The sequence below is a fragment of the Physella acuta genome, unplaced genomic scaffold, assembly GCF_028476545.2.
Source record: "Physella acuta isolate Inbredline_101_S28 unplaced genomic scaffold, ASM2847654v3 ptg000324l, whole genome shotgun sequence".
Taxonomy (NCBI): Eukaryota; Metazoa; Mollusca; class Gastropoda; family Physidae; genus Physella; species Physella acuta.
The window spans coordinates 12,525-28,312 of NW_026731843.1; the positions used below are offsets into that span (position 1 = coordinate 12,525).

General features: G+C 33.7%; 1 protein-coding gene and 1 long non-coding RNA gene across 3 annotated transcripts; both read right to left on the reverse strand.

Moving 5' to 3' along the window:
* Positions 1-4,993: 4,993 nt before the first annotated feature.
* On the reverse strand, positions 4,994-15,623 carry LOC131940630 (aldehyde dehydrogenase, mitochondrial). Its single transcript, XM_059299337.1, has 13 exons — positions 15,562-15,623; positions 15,161-15,265; positions 10,148-10,288; positions 9,633-9,759; positions 9,245-9,306; positions 8,933-9,061; positions 8,602-8,715; positions 8,404-8,506; positions 7,921-8,105; positions 7,066-7,230; positions 6,431-6,588; positions 5,761-5,835; positions 4,994-5,449 (listed from the first exon to the last, which is right to left on the reverse strand). Exons 1-13 carry the CDS (start codon positions 15,601-15,603, stop codon positions 5,377-5,379), a joined length of 1,479 nt encoding a protein of 492 aa, XP_059155320.1. The 5' UTR covers positions 15,604-15,623; the 3' UTR covers positions 4,994-5,376.
* LOC131940631 (uncharacterized) lies at positions 10,547-14,784 on the reverse strand. 2 transcript variants are annotated; one of them, XR_009386562.1, is made up of 5 exons: positions 14,520-14,784; positions 13,384-13,797; positions 13,017-13,157; positions 12,785-12,901; positions 10,547-12,397 (listed from the first exon to the last, which is right to left on the reverse strand). It is a non-coding gene; the product is annotated as an uncharacterized LOC131940631 (long non-coding RNA). The 2 variants fall into 2 exon arrangements; XR_009386561.1 differs by having other exon boundaries at positions 10,548-12,397; positions 13,559-13,797.
* Positions 15,624-15,788: the final 165 nt, after the last annotated feature.

The following is a 15,788-nucleotide window of genomic DNA, read 5'->3' on the forward strand; positions in this document are numbered from 1 at the left end:
ATATATATATATATATATATATATATATATATATATATATATATATATATATATATATATATATATACGTAAGCATGAAATTCTAAAATCTAAATGAACTTAGTTCTAAATGTCTAAAATGTGGAGACCCTTGCGATAAGATATGTAGAGGGTAGAGGTCAAGGTTCTCGCTTGCTACAAGGTACCGGTTGGTGGAATGTTGACAGATAAGCATTAGCCAGCAGGCTTAAAAAAACGGAGAAAAAAATGCAACGTTTACATTTTTCTAACGATGGTTAAATGATAGCAGATAGCTTAATGAGACACGTTGGCACTAGTTAGGCCTTGGGCAGTGCTTTTGCTGTTTCAACACATCTCGTATGTTGTTAATAGACATACACCCCATGTATATATATATATATATATATATATATATATATATATATATATATATATATATATATATATATATATATATATATATATATGTATGTATATATATAAATGAATAATTAACTAACTGCTAACGTCAATACAATGTTGTGAGAATTTGTTTGAGAAGAGTTCGACTCTTACTTGTGTTTGTCTAATTTAAACAAAATGTGCCTCACCCCAACCATACTTGTTAAGTAACACATCTATCACACACATACGCCTTCATTCTCACAAACACATATACACACCATCTTGCAGATATACGTGAAAGAAGACACCCGAACTAGAAGAACTTGTGTGTTTATCTTTAAAAATCTCTCGTTTCTATCACTCCTATCACTACGCTACCCGCTCGTTTGTTTAGAGAGGGAGAAAAAGAAATCCGCATATCTAGATAACCAAAAGTCAAAAGCTAAGCTAACGTGAAGGTCAACGACCTAGCACTTTTAGTTTGTTTATTTTTCTATCGGGTGTGTTTTTGTTTAGTGTTTGATAATATTGTTGAAGGTGTGTTCAAAATACAATACATATTTTAAAAACAATCCGAATATCTTTAAGCGATGATGTATTTTTATTTTACAAACCTTCACATTTAAGTAACGCCATCAAACACATAGTGTAGCATTCAATACCAGTAGCGTAGTGAGGGGGGGGGGCGGGGGAGGGACGGACATATGTCCCCGGGCGCCGACCTTAGGGGGCGCCAAAATGGGTTGGAAAAATAAATTGAAAGGTTGAGGGGGGTGCAAATTGAAAGTTTGAGGGGGGGGGGGGGTGCAAATAGAAATTTTGAGGGGGGGGGGGTGCAAATCGAAATCTTGAGGAGGGGGTGCAAATCGAATCTCCCCGGGCGCCGGGAAGGGTCGCTACGCCTCTGTTCAACACACATTTGCTCACACTAAAGGAAGGTGAAGCAGAGATATTGTAATTCAATTATTGTCGTGATAAACATGAGTTAACTTGTGATAGTCTCTGTTTATTATCAGGTTCTCTTCAACAGCAAGTCTTGATCAGACAGGTAGAGGGTGAAAAATCATGCTGGGTGATTCGAGTTTTTAGTCAGTTTAAATATTTAGATAGGCTTGTGTGTAGGAATGGCGTACTTTGTGTGATTCGTTGCTCAGATCACTGAGATTCACGTTATGCTTGAGCAACTCCAGCTATGTACACATCTTGACCAAACATCTGGACACGGTTCAATGTGTTTTGGTTTACCGGATGTTTTTTTTTTAAATTGATGCTATTTGTTGTAAATACACAACACCACAACAGCCTTAATAGAGAAACCTTGTTTGTTTGTTTGTTCAATATAAAGTTTTACAAAGTTCGTGTTAAACTGTTTCTAGCCAAAGCAGCACATTAACACTTCACATCTACTTCAAAAAGATTGCAGAATCTAATAAATGTTATTTTGGCCTATCTGCTTTTATTTCATTTGGCTAAAACATTGGGTCGTGATAACATAATGTTATTTAAAAAAAAAAAAAAAATAAGTGCCTGTTTATATCAGTGGCGGGTTTTAGGGGAAGGTTGGGGCAGACTGCAGTCAGGTGGCCAGATTTTTGGGGCCTAAGTATGTTTGTTTTAAATAACGATATTGTAACAAGTATAAAATCGTCACGAAATACCTAAATGTCACATCGCCCTCAGGATACATTTTGCCATGGTCCCTACAAGCTTAGCCCGCCATGGGTTAAGCACGTACGTTTAGAGTTTATTATTGTACCAGTGTCTTCGCTACAAGCCCTGGAGCTCTCACTGTACACACGAACACACAATATTTACATTCTAACAGTAGGTGTTTGACGCTGTATTCTTGATCATCGTGTTATATCTAACGGTACTACACGGATCTCCACTACGTTGCAGTATATTGTTATAGGGTGTAGGTGTTAAAAAATTAGTTTTCATCATATATAGGCCTATATATGTATACGTGTGTCCCAGGAGCTCCGTGATGGAGGCTGACCCCCCCCCCCTCTCCAGCACCCACCCTGCCTACGCCTTTGCTCACAAGTGTGTTTCCCTTCTCCCTGTCCAGTGTACTCTCCATACATACTGGCAACAGATGCGGACTATATTTACAAATAACAAGTGTATTTACGTTCAATTTTTTAAATTAGCAGCTGGTAAACAGGAACGCACTTTAACCAGCCAAGGACGCGTAGCTCTGCAGGAGTTATCTATATTGTGCCGGAGTTATCTGTATTAGGGAAAATGGTGTCTATAATTAGCGGAAACGATATTATGATCGTTGTTTAGTAGGCTACAGACACATTTTCTTGCGATCTACGATTTTATTGTGTTCCATTACACCTTTTAAAGTGTACAATACAAACGCATATGCTGCACATAAATGCCTAGTGTTTTATTAGAATTAGGAATATTGTCAATTGTTAACATTGGTAGATGTTCAGATTGAGAAAGGGAAATAAGGGGCGAAAACTGTTGAGAGTTAATTAGCTCATAAAGAAAACAATTTTAGGTTAGAGTTAATCCTCTTTACTTGGTTACAACAGCGGTTGGCGAAAGAGAAAAAGCACTTTCAGCATAATTTGTCTGGATAGTTATATCGACTATAAAGCTAAACATAGGATCACTTTTAAGAAAATGATGTAGACGCGGTTGAATGAATACGGAGCTGATCATTTTTTTAAAGCAACGTGTTTAGTAGTAATCTTATCTGTGCTTTTGTGTGTGGAGCAGGGGGAAGGATATTTAGTAAGGTGTAAACAGAAAAATCATAGTTATGTGCGCCTACTAAATGGTAATAGGAGATACGTACGTGTTAGCTAGGGCGTATAAAGGATATTTTTTATTGCTGGTATCGCAACCCTAACCCTGTCGTAAGCACATTCCCGACCCTGGCCCCAGTGCAGAGTTTCTTCCAGGCATCTCTTCGGGGGGCACGCCCCCCCCCCCCGAAAATTTCAAGTGCACCCCCGGAGAAAAAAAGTCGAAGAAACACTGCCCCAGTGCTACCCTCATTCTTTAGGTGCTACTGGTGTGAAAAAACCCAGATCAGTTACGAGGTAGGTAACTCGGAATTTATCCCCACCCCTCTCCTCCTCAAACGATGTAAAACATAGGCAAGTTGGTGACACCTCATCCTGGATGGTGACACTCCGTCCTGGATGGTGTCACCATGTATAAAAGCCTCTATGTTTAACATTGTGAAATTAAAATTACATAAAGTAGATTTTCCAATTAACGTTGGATATTTTTCACTTTAGTGACACCCCACTGATGCTGTCCCCTTGGTGCAGTACATGGCTCCAACTTTTGATGTTATTGATCCTACTGTACCTTATCACATTTTGTGGATTATCAATACCACGTTTATTGCCACTAGTAAGAGAGTTTAAACGACCCATAACCTACTTGTTTTAACTGTAGAGTTTAAGTCAGATTTACCCCCCTTCATGTAACCAGATGTGTATAGATTTTGACAATGATTACAAGAGTTATTAGTATTTGTAATAACTTTTTATCTCTAAAACTATAAGGGTAGGCTATTTTTTTTTAAATTATCGTGATTTAATCTAAAATTACCTATTGTAAGATGGTGACATATGTCTTTTAATGAAAAACAACACATCATTTATATAACCTTTGGTCATGTGACTTCAGTGGTCACTCAATGAACAAAAACAATCTGTTCTGTATGACAGCTCATCCTACACAGCATTTCCCATAAATGTACAATAGTTTTACTATTTACGAGATGGTGTGAAAAAAAACAAAGTGATAATGATGTAGAAAATCCCCAAAGCTGGCACTAATGCTAGACAGGTAGTGATACCAGGTAAGATAGGTGGGGTTAGATGTGCAAGATGCATACACATTATGTAAACAAGCACACCACTTACGAATGTTTGTTTTACTGTTTCAAGTTACAATAATTAATAATTACAGTAATAATACTGGAAAAGGATATGAGTGAACCATAACCATACACGTATGCATTCCTCTGAGGAAAGGGGTGCACTGATGTTAAGTTCAACACCTGATACATATGCTGCATGGCTGTGATGAAAGCATTTTTGATTCAGAAGAAAGAGGAGGGGCTAATTGTGGTGAGTATAACAACATCAACTCAGTTAACATGGCTGTAATACTGATGAGACAATCACATTTTACTCTGTTATCTTTATCAACACAAGAATGATAAAACAAAACAAACTGGAGGTTTTTGGCTTCATTCATCAAAATTGTTCTGTCCTCCTTACTCCCAGTTCCCCTGTTTTCAGCTCCACACAAACTGAAAGTGCCATGAATTAAGCTCACTCAATAAATTGATTCTATAGGGCATCACTGTATACTCTACATGGGCATCAATGTATATTGATTCTAAAGGGCATCACTGTACATTTTAAAATCATTAATATTCCATGACAATATAATTTAAAATTTAAGATAAAAATGAAAAGTACTTAAATCATGGGTAATATAAAACTGAATATAAATTTTAATAACAAACAATGAATCAATAAATCTAATCCTCAAACAATGATTGTAGATACAACAGCAACAGATGTCATTTGTGTAAAGTGAAAACAAATAAAATAATAATATTAATAAGTCATATGTAAATTACTTTATAGATTAGAAAAATAAAAAACCTCTTATAATATAATAATTGCAGAGACAAAATCTCATTAATTAAAACACATCACATTTAAAACAGCATCAGCATTTAATGCATCAGTAACATGATTTGTTGTAACCATATACAGGTGAGATATTTTGAAAACCAAAAACCTTCTTTGGCATTTGTACTGGAACAATAATGTAATCAAGTTTCATTTAATGTAATGCAGAAATGTATTTTAAATTGTATGATAATAAATGATAATGCCTTTTCTAAATAACAACTTAAGTGGATAACATTGTTGAAGTAGATAGGGAATGTAGAATACTATAAGGGTTAATGCCTGCTGCTATGTGGGGTAGGCTACTGGGCTATGAATTTTTCTGGGGAATCTGTATGGTGACTGTTTTTATCTCAGAGTACATCTGGAGGGCATATTCACCACTGTAAAAAAAAAAAGTTAGAACTTGTTTAGAATTAGAACTTTTTTTAGTTGCATATTTATCTAATAGTTTTGGCATCTGTTTAGCCTAGATTCTGGAAACATGTTTAATGAAACCTCACATTTTGATCTTTAAATATGTTCTAAAAATCTGTTTACTGAACATATTTAGCCATGTAATTTTTCAGTTGTGATACCTGATGTGTCATCAAACAGAAAAATTATTAACACAATTTTACTTGCTACCATTTCCTGTTTTTTGTGTGTTAAGGTCCATAACTCAATTAAATACATTATGAAAAAGAAAACTCACAGTTCTCTGCCTTGGCCTGACTGCTTGAAGCCACCAAAAGGTGTTTGTGAAGTGACAACATCATAACAGTTAACCCTGGATAAAATATCCAAACTTTATGTGATCTTACCACATAATGTGTTTTTACAAAACATCATAGCTGATTGAATTATTGATTCTGTTTGAATACATACTATTTAAAAAATATTTAAAATTTAAAGACTTTAAATAGCTGTATGGTTTTAATGATTTTTAACAGAATAACTAATAGCCTCCACAATTACTTAAACAATGCTTTTGATCTGCCAGTTATATTCAACTATTGCTACTAAGATCTGCTTTAAAAATGTGTTTGTTTGGTAAGCTAAAAATTTTCTGTAGATTAGTATTTAGTTGTGTGTTTTATAAGTTAAAACATGGTTTTGTAATTGAAGGGCTCAGTGGAAAAAGTACTTAAGTGTATTTTGAGAGTTTTGAGAAAAATGAGTGCAAAGTTTTTAAATTGAAGCTGAAATACTAAAACAGCTGATGCAAAGTATTCGAATTAAGCTACTTCGGTACTTTTTCCATGGCCCAAATTTACAGGGATTGTTAAGGGTAGGTAATCAAATAATATACCGGTCTTAACTCATTTTTAAAAAAAATGTAACTTAAGTACTTTTTCCACTGAGCCCTTCAATTTAGCCCTTACCATACACTTCCAGCTTGTATGGACTGTGAAATTTGAAATGCCTTGTTGATATCATTAGTTATAACTCCTGCCGCAAGCCCATAGTTAGTCTTGTTGGCTCTTTCAATCACCTCTTCTATGTCAGTGAACTTTAAAATACTCTGGACTGGCCCAAATATCTGGAAAAATAATAGTGTAACAATTTTAGTCGTTATTTTTGTTTAGTTGGAAACTTAGATACAAGTTAGGTGTATTTGTGTGAATTACATTAGGCATTAGGTGTTGTTCATAAACAACATGGAGGGGAGAGGTAGGACATTTGTGACAATGTGTTATGTGTGATGAGGAAGGGGGGGGGGGTAGACAACACATTTAGCATTTAAAAATGTAATGTTCAAAACTGAATTTTAGCCATTCTGCAAGTATAAAAAAAGACTTCATTAAAAATTATCAATATACTCAATGTTGATTGCTCACTAAATAGTTTTTAGAAGAAATTGAGTTTTTTTTTAATGAAATGAAGCTTTGAAGGTGGTTGGTAGGTTGAGATGTGATGTAATTTTATGGGGAATGGGTCCAGACTTATGCCGAGATAATAGAAAGAGATGAACTCTACTCCATCAAGTCTGAAACATTAACAAATGTCCCTGGCTAACCTCATCAACAGCAATGCTCATATCGTCCTTCACATCAGCAAAAACAGTTGGCTGAACATAAAATCCTTTGGTTCCTATTTGATCCCCACCAGCTACCAGCCTAGCACCCTCAACTTTCCCTTTCTTCATGTAGCTCAGAACTTTGTCAAACTGTGCCTTGCTCACCTACAAACATGAAAGTCACATATTTAATATCTGTCAATACTATATGAACTTCAATACATGAAAAATACTTATCCTGCACACAATTTTGCTTTACCTAAGAGTAAACTTGAATTGTAAATGATTCTGGTGACGGATTAAAAAAAAAAACATCATTTTCCATCACTTCTATTGGGATATGGGACGGAGTGGTCTAGCAGTAGAGAGCTCGACTGCTAACCCGTAAGTCTTGAGTTCGAATCCGGGTTCAAGTCAGTAGACCGTCCCTGAGTCCACCCAACTCTGATGGGTACCTAACTCACGTTAGGGAAAGTAAAGGCGGCTAGGCATAATGCTGACCACACTATCTCTTCAAATGCCGAGATCACAGAAACAGAGACCGTCAGGTTTGAAAGGGAAACTTTCTATTGGGATATGGCCCATTGACTGAAGCTATCAAGGGTTTACTTATTTGGTCCATCTGTCCAGTTATCTCCAGATTTGTGGGTTCCGTGTATGTGTCTGCCTGCTGATGTAATCTTGTGGATTCCATGTGAGTGTCTGCCTGCTGATGTAATCTGACTGAATTTGCAGCATGTGCCCTTAGCTCTATTAACTGATCCTTTTATTCTTTTTCAGCCTATAACTGACAGGCACATTGCCAAAGGTAAGAGTAATATATATGGGTTTAAATATAATTTTTAACTTGCATACCAGTGGACCTTGCTGTGTTGCTGAATCAAAGGGATTTCCAACTTTTCTGTTCTCTGCAAGTTCCTTGGATTTCTGTACAAACTCTTCATAGATGCTCTCTTGTACATATGTTCGTGAAGCTGCACAACAATTTTGGCCATGATTCCCCATAATGGCTTCATGTGCACATGACACTGCAAAATCAACTTAAAAAAAGCAATTTTGTTAAATTTTATTCTATTTGGTAAATGTCCAAACAATTTTTTTTAAATCTACAGCGGAAGAATTGTTTACATATTATATTACTTATCTCTAACACCATTCACAACCTTTTCCTTTTATTGGTTCTCATTTACCTTTATTATATCTAAAATATAATGAGCTAAAACAATATTAGGATACTTGTTTAGTAGGCTACAAACACACATTTTCTTGCGATCAATGTATAGTAGTATAAGGAGTACAAATATGTTTTGTAAATTGTGTTGCTACACCCTGACATACCATCACAGTCAGCAAAGATGATGAGAGGACTTTTTCCTCCCAGCTCCAGGCTGACTCTTTTCAAATTGCTTTGTGCTGCTGCCGTCATGACCTTTCTTCCAGTCTGTGTAGGTGTATCATTTAAAACATATACATACATATTTATAGACATATGCTGAGATAAATTTTAGGAGTAATTTAGGTAAAGTTGTATTGTACCTCTGTTGAACCAGTGAAAGCCACTTTATCAATATCCATGTGACGAGCGATGGCTTCACCTGCAGTGTTGCCATATCCTGGAACAATGTTTACCACACCTGGTGGAAAACCTGCCTAAGTGAAAATAAATAAGAGAATTCTAACTTTTTTTAATACTAACATTTTAAAAGTTTAACTTGAAATTAAATCTGTATGGTAAAATAAATCTTAACCAAGAAGCAATTAATAAAAAAATTTAAAATGCAAAACATTTATTGAAAATATTATTTCAAGATTGGTTTAAAATAATCAGAATCACTTACAAACCTTGCATGAAAATAAATGAGCTTACCTCTTTAAATAACCGTGCACAGTAAAGAGCAGATAAAGGAGTCAGCTCTGACGGCTTTAAAACAACTGTGTTACCACAAGCTAAGGCTGGGCCAAGCTTCCAAGCAAGCATTGCAAGAGGGTAGTTCCACTGTCAGCATAGACAGAAATTTAAAGAAATAAAAACCACAAGTTAATGCGCCAGATGGTAAAATAGCAGTATTTATCTTGCTATTCGAGCTCATGCACTAAGCTGTGTTTACATTGACATTTAAAGCAACTTCTTTTCATCAATTATATTTATTTTGTTCAAATATCAAATATAAAAACTTACAGGAATGATTTGTCCACAGACTCCGACAGGTTCATGACGTGTATATGTGAAATAGTTGCCATCTTTGCAATGGTATAAAAGTAAACATTGTATTACATATTTTAATATTACATGAAACAATTAACAAATTATAATAGCTATAATCTAGGCTAATATACCAAGCAATATAATTTTTATATATTTTAAAAAGGAAAAATAAAATTGGTTACATGTAACGTAATTTAAAACAAGTCAAAATGTCTAACAGCATTTTGAGCAATTTTTCAAAAAATACATTTTTTAAGGGTTTTTTTTTCACAAAGTAAAATAAAATGAAAAGTTCAATTATATAGTACAGAAAAGGAAACATGTCTATGAAGAGCTGAGCTCTGTCTTTATAAATTCTTACCAACAGGAATTGTCTTTCCACAAATCTTATCACACCAGCCAGCATAGTAGTTAAACAGATTAATACTGGCTGAGACATCATCCAGGGCGTTAAGATATGGTTTCCCATTGTCTAAAGCATCTAATGACTGGGGAGAAAGAGGTTTAAATATGGTTGCTTTTTACTTATTTAAGTAATTTATAAGGAAATAAACGTAATTAGTCGACAAAATAGGTTAATTAGATGGATGAAGTGAAAATAGTTTTAATCTAAATTCAAAATGTAAATTTAAAAAGCTTCTCTTGTTTGCATTGGGATAAATCAACTTTTTATCTTAGTAATATTTTAGTAAAATACATTTTTATATTTTAAGGCAGACATTACAGATAATCAGTGTTAATGGACACAGAACCAAACTTAGGAAACAAAATACAAACAATAATTGTTAGACCTTTTGACAATCACAATAAATAAAATAAAACAATTTCCATTTAATTTGATTATCAAAATCTCAGAGTAGCTCAAAAAGATCTTACAGCTAAATACTCTTTATCTCTTTGAAGAAGTGATACAAATTTGGAAATGAGTAGCCCACGCTCAGAGGCATCCATAGTTCTCCACTGTGAGCCAATTTTAAATGCATTTCTAGCAGCTGCAACAGCCAAATCAACATCCTCCTGTTAAACAAACATGTAAGACAAAGACAATATAATCAGGGAAATAAAGATCAATAGAATAAAAGTTTAACTGACATATTGACTGAACAAAAAATGTTTCACATACATTTATAGCCCCAGATGTTAAACCTTTACCAGAATCTAATTTTTACCCATCCTCAAACTTGTTTTAGCATAGGCCTCATATAATATTTCTATAGACTACAACTCCTGAGAATATAAATTTTTTTTAATCGACTATTACCCAGTCAGCACACATATATTGGCCCAATATTGGCTAAACATTGGTTACCAATATTGGCTACATCTTGGTGCAACATTGGCTTAACCTTGGCGAAACATTGGTAGTGAAACTCGGCATGATGTTGGCGCAATGTTGGCACAATATTGGCTATATCCCGGCTACATATTGGCCCAACATTGGCTAGATCTTGGCCAAATATTGGCTATATCCCGGCTACATATTGGCCCAACATTGGCTATATCCCGGCTACATATTGGCCCAATATTGGCTACATCTTGGCTCAATATTGGCTATATCTTGGCCCAATATTGTCTATATCATGGTTACATCTTGGCCCAATATTGGCTACATCTTGGCTCAATAATGGCTATATCTTGGCCCAATATTGGCTATACCTTGGCTCATCCTGTATTATATCCTGGCTACATCTTGGCCCAATAATGGCTATATCTCGGCTATACCTTGGCTCAGCCTGTATTATATCCTGGCTACATCTTGGCTCAAATTTTTATTTTTAGCATACAAAAAGATCCATTCTCATATCAGTCATAATATTTACAAAGGTAATTTCAAAATGTGAAAGAAATTTTAATCAAAATGTAGTAAAGCAGCAATACATACACAAAAACTGCTCATCCATTAAAATCTGTATTATACCATCCATTCAATTGTAAGAAAATTATAACTATACTATAAAGTATTGATTGAAAAAGAATATGTAAATAATAGTGTAGTAACTTTCATTTTGACTTTTATACAAACAAATTAAAACAAATATACAAAACATTTTCATATAATGTAACAGATGTTAAGCACTACAGTTTAAATTAAACTAATGTAAAAACTTAATTTACTGTACAAGAATACAGAAGCTGTCTTGTACTATGATACGTAAACATAACATTAAAAATAAAAAGTATAAAATATTTGTCTAACAACATTTAATTGCATAGCTCGTTTAAGTATTCTAATTAAGGTTTACATTTTAATGCTGGACCAGTCTGCCTTGTCCATAAATAACAGAACGAAAATATGTTCAGGATCTCTAGATTATAATTGTGGTTAAATAGTGTTGAAATGAATGCCATTGTCTATACAAAATGTACAATCTTTCAAAAGACAGATGGTTCGAGGGTTTATACGCATTGTGTAGAACAGGAATATCACTGCGATATTCAATAAATGTTTTTTTGTCTCGAGTGAGGTATTTAATTATAGTAAACTGAATATATATTAATTTACTTCATTAATTAGAAATAAATATCACCAGCAGAAGTATTGTCAATACAAATGTTGCAAGCTTTTTTCAGATTGTACAGTGAAACTAAATAATGAAAGAAATTTGCAACTAATTCTTTAAAGAAAAAAATGTCAATTGTATATTTCATTTAGGGCATTAAATCTACACTAAACATACATACAATGCCAACTTAAATTATTATATTATTACAAAAGGAAACAATTTATTAATTTAAAATCAGCATTGTTCTTAGACTATTTTGGTAAGAGCATCTTTTCTTTTCGTTAAGCACTTAAATGCAATATGTATTAAACTGTTAACCTGATCCATCTGATCAAATTTTTTTTTAAAAATCTGATCTAAAATTATTACGAAAATTACTGTTGTCCTCATTCTTGTGGACCCTTGTGGAGCTTAGAGACACAACCACACCTCTATTTTTATACTTGGTTTTAGGAGATTCCCCAAAGTTGGGTCCATAACACTCTGCCTGCTTGTGTTTTGTTGGTTTCTGATATTTTCCATGTTTGTTTTGGATAACAAACTTTCTCTTTCCTTTGGGATTCAAATCCAATAAAAGCCTGGTTGTTGATTTGTGCAAGGTATGTCATAATCCATCCACATTCTAAAAAAGAAAAGTTACACACTAAAAGTCATTTATGAAATAATTACAACCATACACTGCTCATTTTGCACTAAATTTATTATGTTTATTTTATTTTGCACTGCACTGAACATACAACAAGAAGCCCCTAACATCATGTTTGCTACCTTGTAACGATATATTATATAGGTATAAAGACTGGTGGTCTGGGGTGTTCATGCTACCCAGGTAACACTTATACTGCATATATATATATATATATATATATATATATATATATATATATATATATATATATATATATATATATATATATATATATATATATATATTATAAACAAAAGTGAAAAAAAAGACCTGGTAATAAAAATAATAATAGTATGTATATAAATATTATAAACCCCTTACCCTATGTCTCTGAGTTAAGAAGGTGCCAGAAAACTTTTGAGCAATTTCATCAACTTTATCAATTCAGTAATTGAACGATTAGACCCTTCAGAGTGACCCAGAAGTAATGCTTGTGGTCTGAAATTATTTTACTAATATCAGTAAAGGCATTAACTACACATGCTGATCATTACATGCAAGCAAAAATTACTAAATGAAAATTATTATTCACTTTGAAACAATGTAAACTTACAGTTGTTAAGTGTTAAGAACATTTAGTCATTTTCTGGTGTAGCCAGTATTTGGTGAAGTATCAAGCAGTGGGGACCTTATAATTTATTAAAAGATTGATATATCTCCAGTGGGCTGATTGATATACACAACACCTGGAGGCCTGAAAATAAATGGCATTCTTAGTTATTAAATATAATAATAAAATGAGTGAGTGATACAATAAATGATAGCCAGATTAGATACTAATTTGTAAGTATCTCTGTTTATTTGATCTCTGTATATAAAGGATTTGTGTAGTCAACACTATATCTAGCCACCTTTTTTATTTCATAGTCTTAAATTGGGTATATATCAGACTTAGGTGAACTGATGAATGTACTACTAACTTGGCTTTATGTTTAGCAATAGTGTCCTCAACCATTTGCCTACTCTGTCCTCTATATGATAATATGAGTAGTGTTGATCATTAAGTATGGCTTACTAATAGTACCATCTTATCGCTGTTGGTCATGAAATTAAGTGTTGCTCTGAGGTCTCCACACTACTATTTACACAACTTACATCTTATTCATCAAAACATGCATTAGACTGGAATCCCCAGGGAAAAAGGAGGGTGGGCCGGCCAAGAAAAACATGGAAGAGAACGGTTGAGGAGGAGGCAAAAACAGCTGAGCTCTCATGAGCACAGATTAGAGGAGCAGCCCAAAACCAAGTCCGCTGGAGATGTGTGGTTGCAGCCCTTTGCTCCCCAGGGGCCACAAAGGAGTGATGATGATGACATCTTATTCTCCCATAGGGAGCTGTAACAGTAATAGAAATTTGAATGACAATCTTGAATCAATTTAGAATTCTAGTTGACTAATATTTTTCAAAATTAATACCTATCAAAATACACTGTTTGTTTAACATGTAGAAATTGGTTCTATAATTGTGTCTACTGTTCCTCTCTCTCTCTCTCTCTGAATTAATTATTAAAGACAGTTTCAAATCCTTACACAAATAGGCCTAGAACAATAAAATTATTTTTTTTTTTAAAGTTAAAGTGAATGATTATTTATTAATTTATAAACATTTATCCCCCCCCCCCCCCCTTTCCCCTGTGCGTGATAATTATACCTAAAGTTGAAAACCAATAAATACATCGATCTATCAATAATCAATATAACCCCAAACGTACTTGCATACTTTTCAATACAAAAAAGTGCTGTCAAAATTAACCGCCCTCTGATTACGATTTTTAGTTATTTAGTATTATTAGAATCTAGATCTAGATCTAGCCTAATGCCAAAATAAACAGAATATAGACTCTAGTATTATTAATATATAGATCTAGACTAGATCTAGATCTAAGCTCATTTTATTACCTCAAATAAACTACCTTTTATAACTTTTATTTGATGACTTAGGGCTTAGGCCCATAAAGTTAAAGTTTCCAACAAAAAAATACGAGTTTTCCAGATTCTGCATAAATACAGTTATACTACTTCTCACTGTTGAACTAAAATGGCTACAGTGGGCCTACCTGTTTTACTGTGACTGGATACAAAGTCTTTTGTTAAGAAAAATGGCGAAGCACCGGGATGCTGGCTTGCGAACAATAGGAAGGAATGTGAACAAAGGGACAATGGGCGACAGGGGGCCGGTGGCAGTAGCGCACACAATTTTAAAAAGATTAACAAAATGTTTAACACATGCAACGTAGTCTGTTATTGATGCTATGTTTACATTAGAGCATGATATTAAAAGATAAATTAATTTTAGTTAACATATATTAAGTTTAACAAGCATATTTAACTAACATTTCTGCAGTGAATACATAAATCAGTGTAATCTTGGCAGCCAAGGTAAAAACGATTAAATATCAAGGTATCAAGGGATGCAAGCATGTACAAATCTTGGCTGTACCCTGGCTTAAGCTTGTCCAATGTTTGGCCATGATTACAACATTGGGCCAAGCTTGGGCCGACCCTGGTATTACATACTGTGTTAGCTGGGTACATACAAACCATTAAATAAATTTGGTATTGCATATCATTAGAATAGAAATAAGGACTGTCTTATTTTATATTAAAGGATCAACTGTGCAAGCCAATTCTGTCAACTTATTCATCCAGCTCTTGTTCATGATTATATGAAACTAAAGTAATTTTTAAATTTAAATACCTTGTCTGCAGCTTGAATTTCACAAATGACCTCTTCATTGGATGGGTTGATAACTGGTATCACAGCACTTTTTATAGAATTTACAAACCCATTGTTGATAAAAAGCTAAAACAACAATTTGAATACATGTGGCATTAAAATACAGCCTTAATTTTTTAATATATTATAAATATATTGTTAAAGGATTCAGACAAGACTACCATATTGGGACTTACTATGTATAATATATATATATATATATATATATATATATATATATATATATATATATATAATGTAGCAAGAAGCCCCCTTAGCCTTATTGACAAATTCACATTGTAGACCTAGATCTAGATCTAGTACAATTCGATGTCTACAACTAGATCTAGATCTAGATCTATAACTAATATTAACTAACTCACCTGTGTGTGATGAATCTCTATTTTTGACTCTTGTAGCGTCATTTTTCTTAAATCCGCATCTAGATCTAGATCTACAAATCTAGTTGCTAATTGAGAAATAAAAGTATTAAAATAAAGTTTCTTAAATATTCAAAATTAATTACAGTACACTTTGATTTGAATAAGCATAACAAAATCTTTACCTTAAACTCTAAACGAAAGGAAATGTGACACAACATAAACTTTAA

What these genes read in the sequence shown, in the direction of transcription:
- LOC131940630 (XM_059299337.1), bottom strand. Translation starts at nt 15,603, where the DNA reads ATGACGCTACAAGAGTCAAAAATAGAGATTCATCACACACAG. An exon ending in TCTGTGGACAAATCATTCCT is followed by an intron (nt 9,062 to 9,244) that starts GTAAGTTTTTAT and finishes CTATGCTGACAG; the next exon opens with TGGAACTACCCTCTTGCAAT. An exon ending in GTGCACGGTTATTTAAAGAG is followed by an intron (nt 8,716 to 8,932) that starts GTAAGCTCATTT and finishes ATTTTCACTTAG; the next exon opens with GCAGGTTTTCCACCAGGTGT.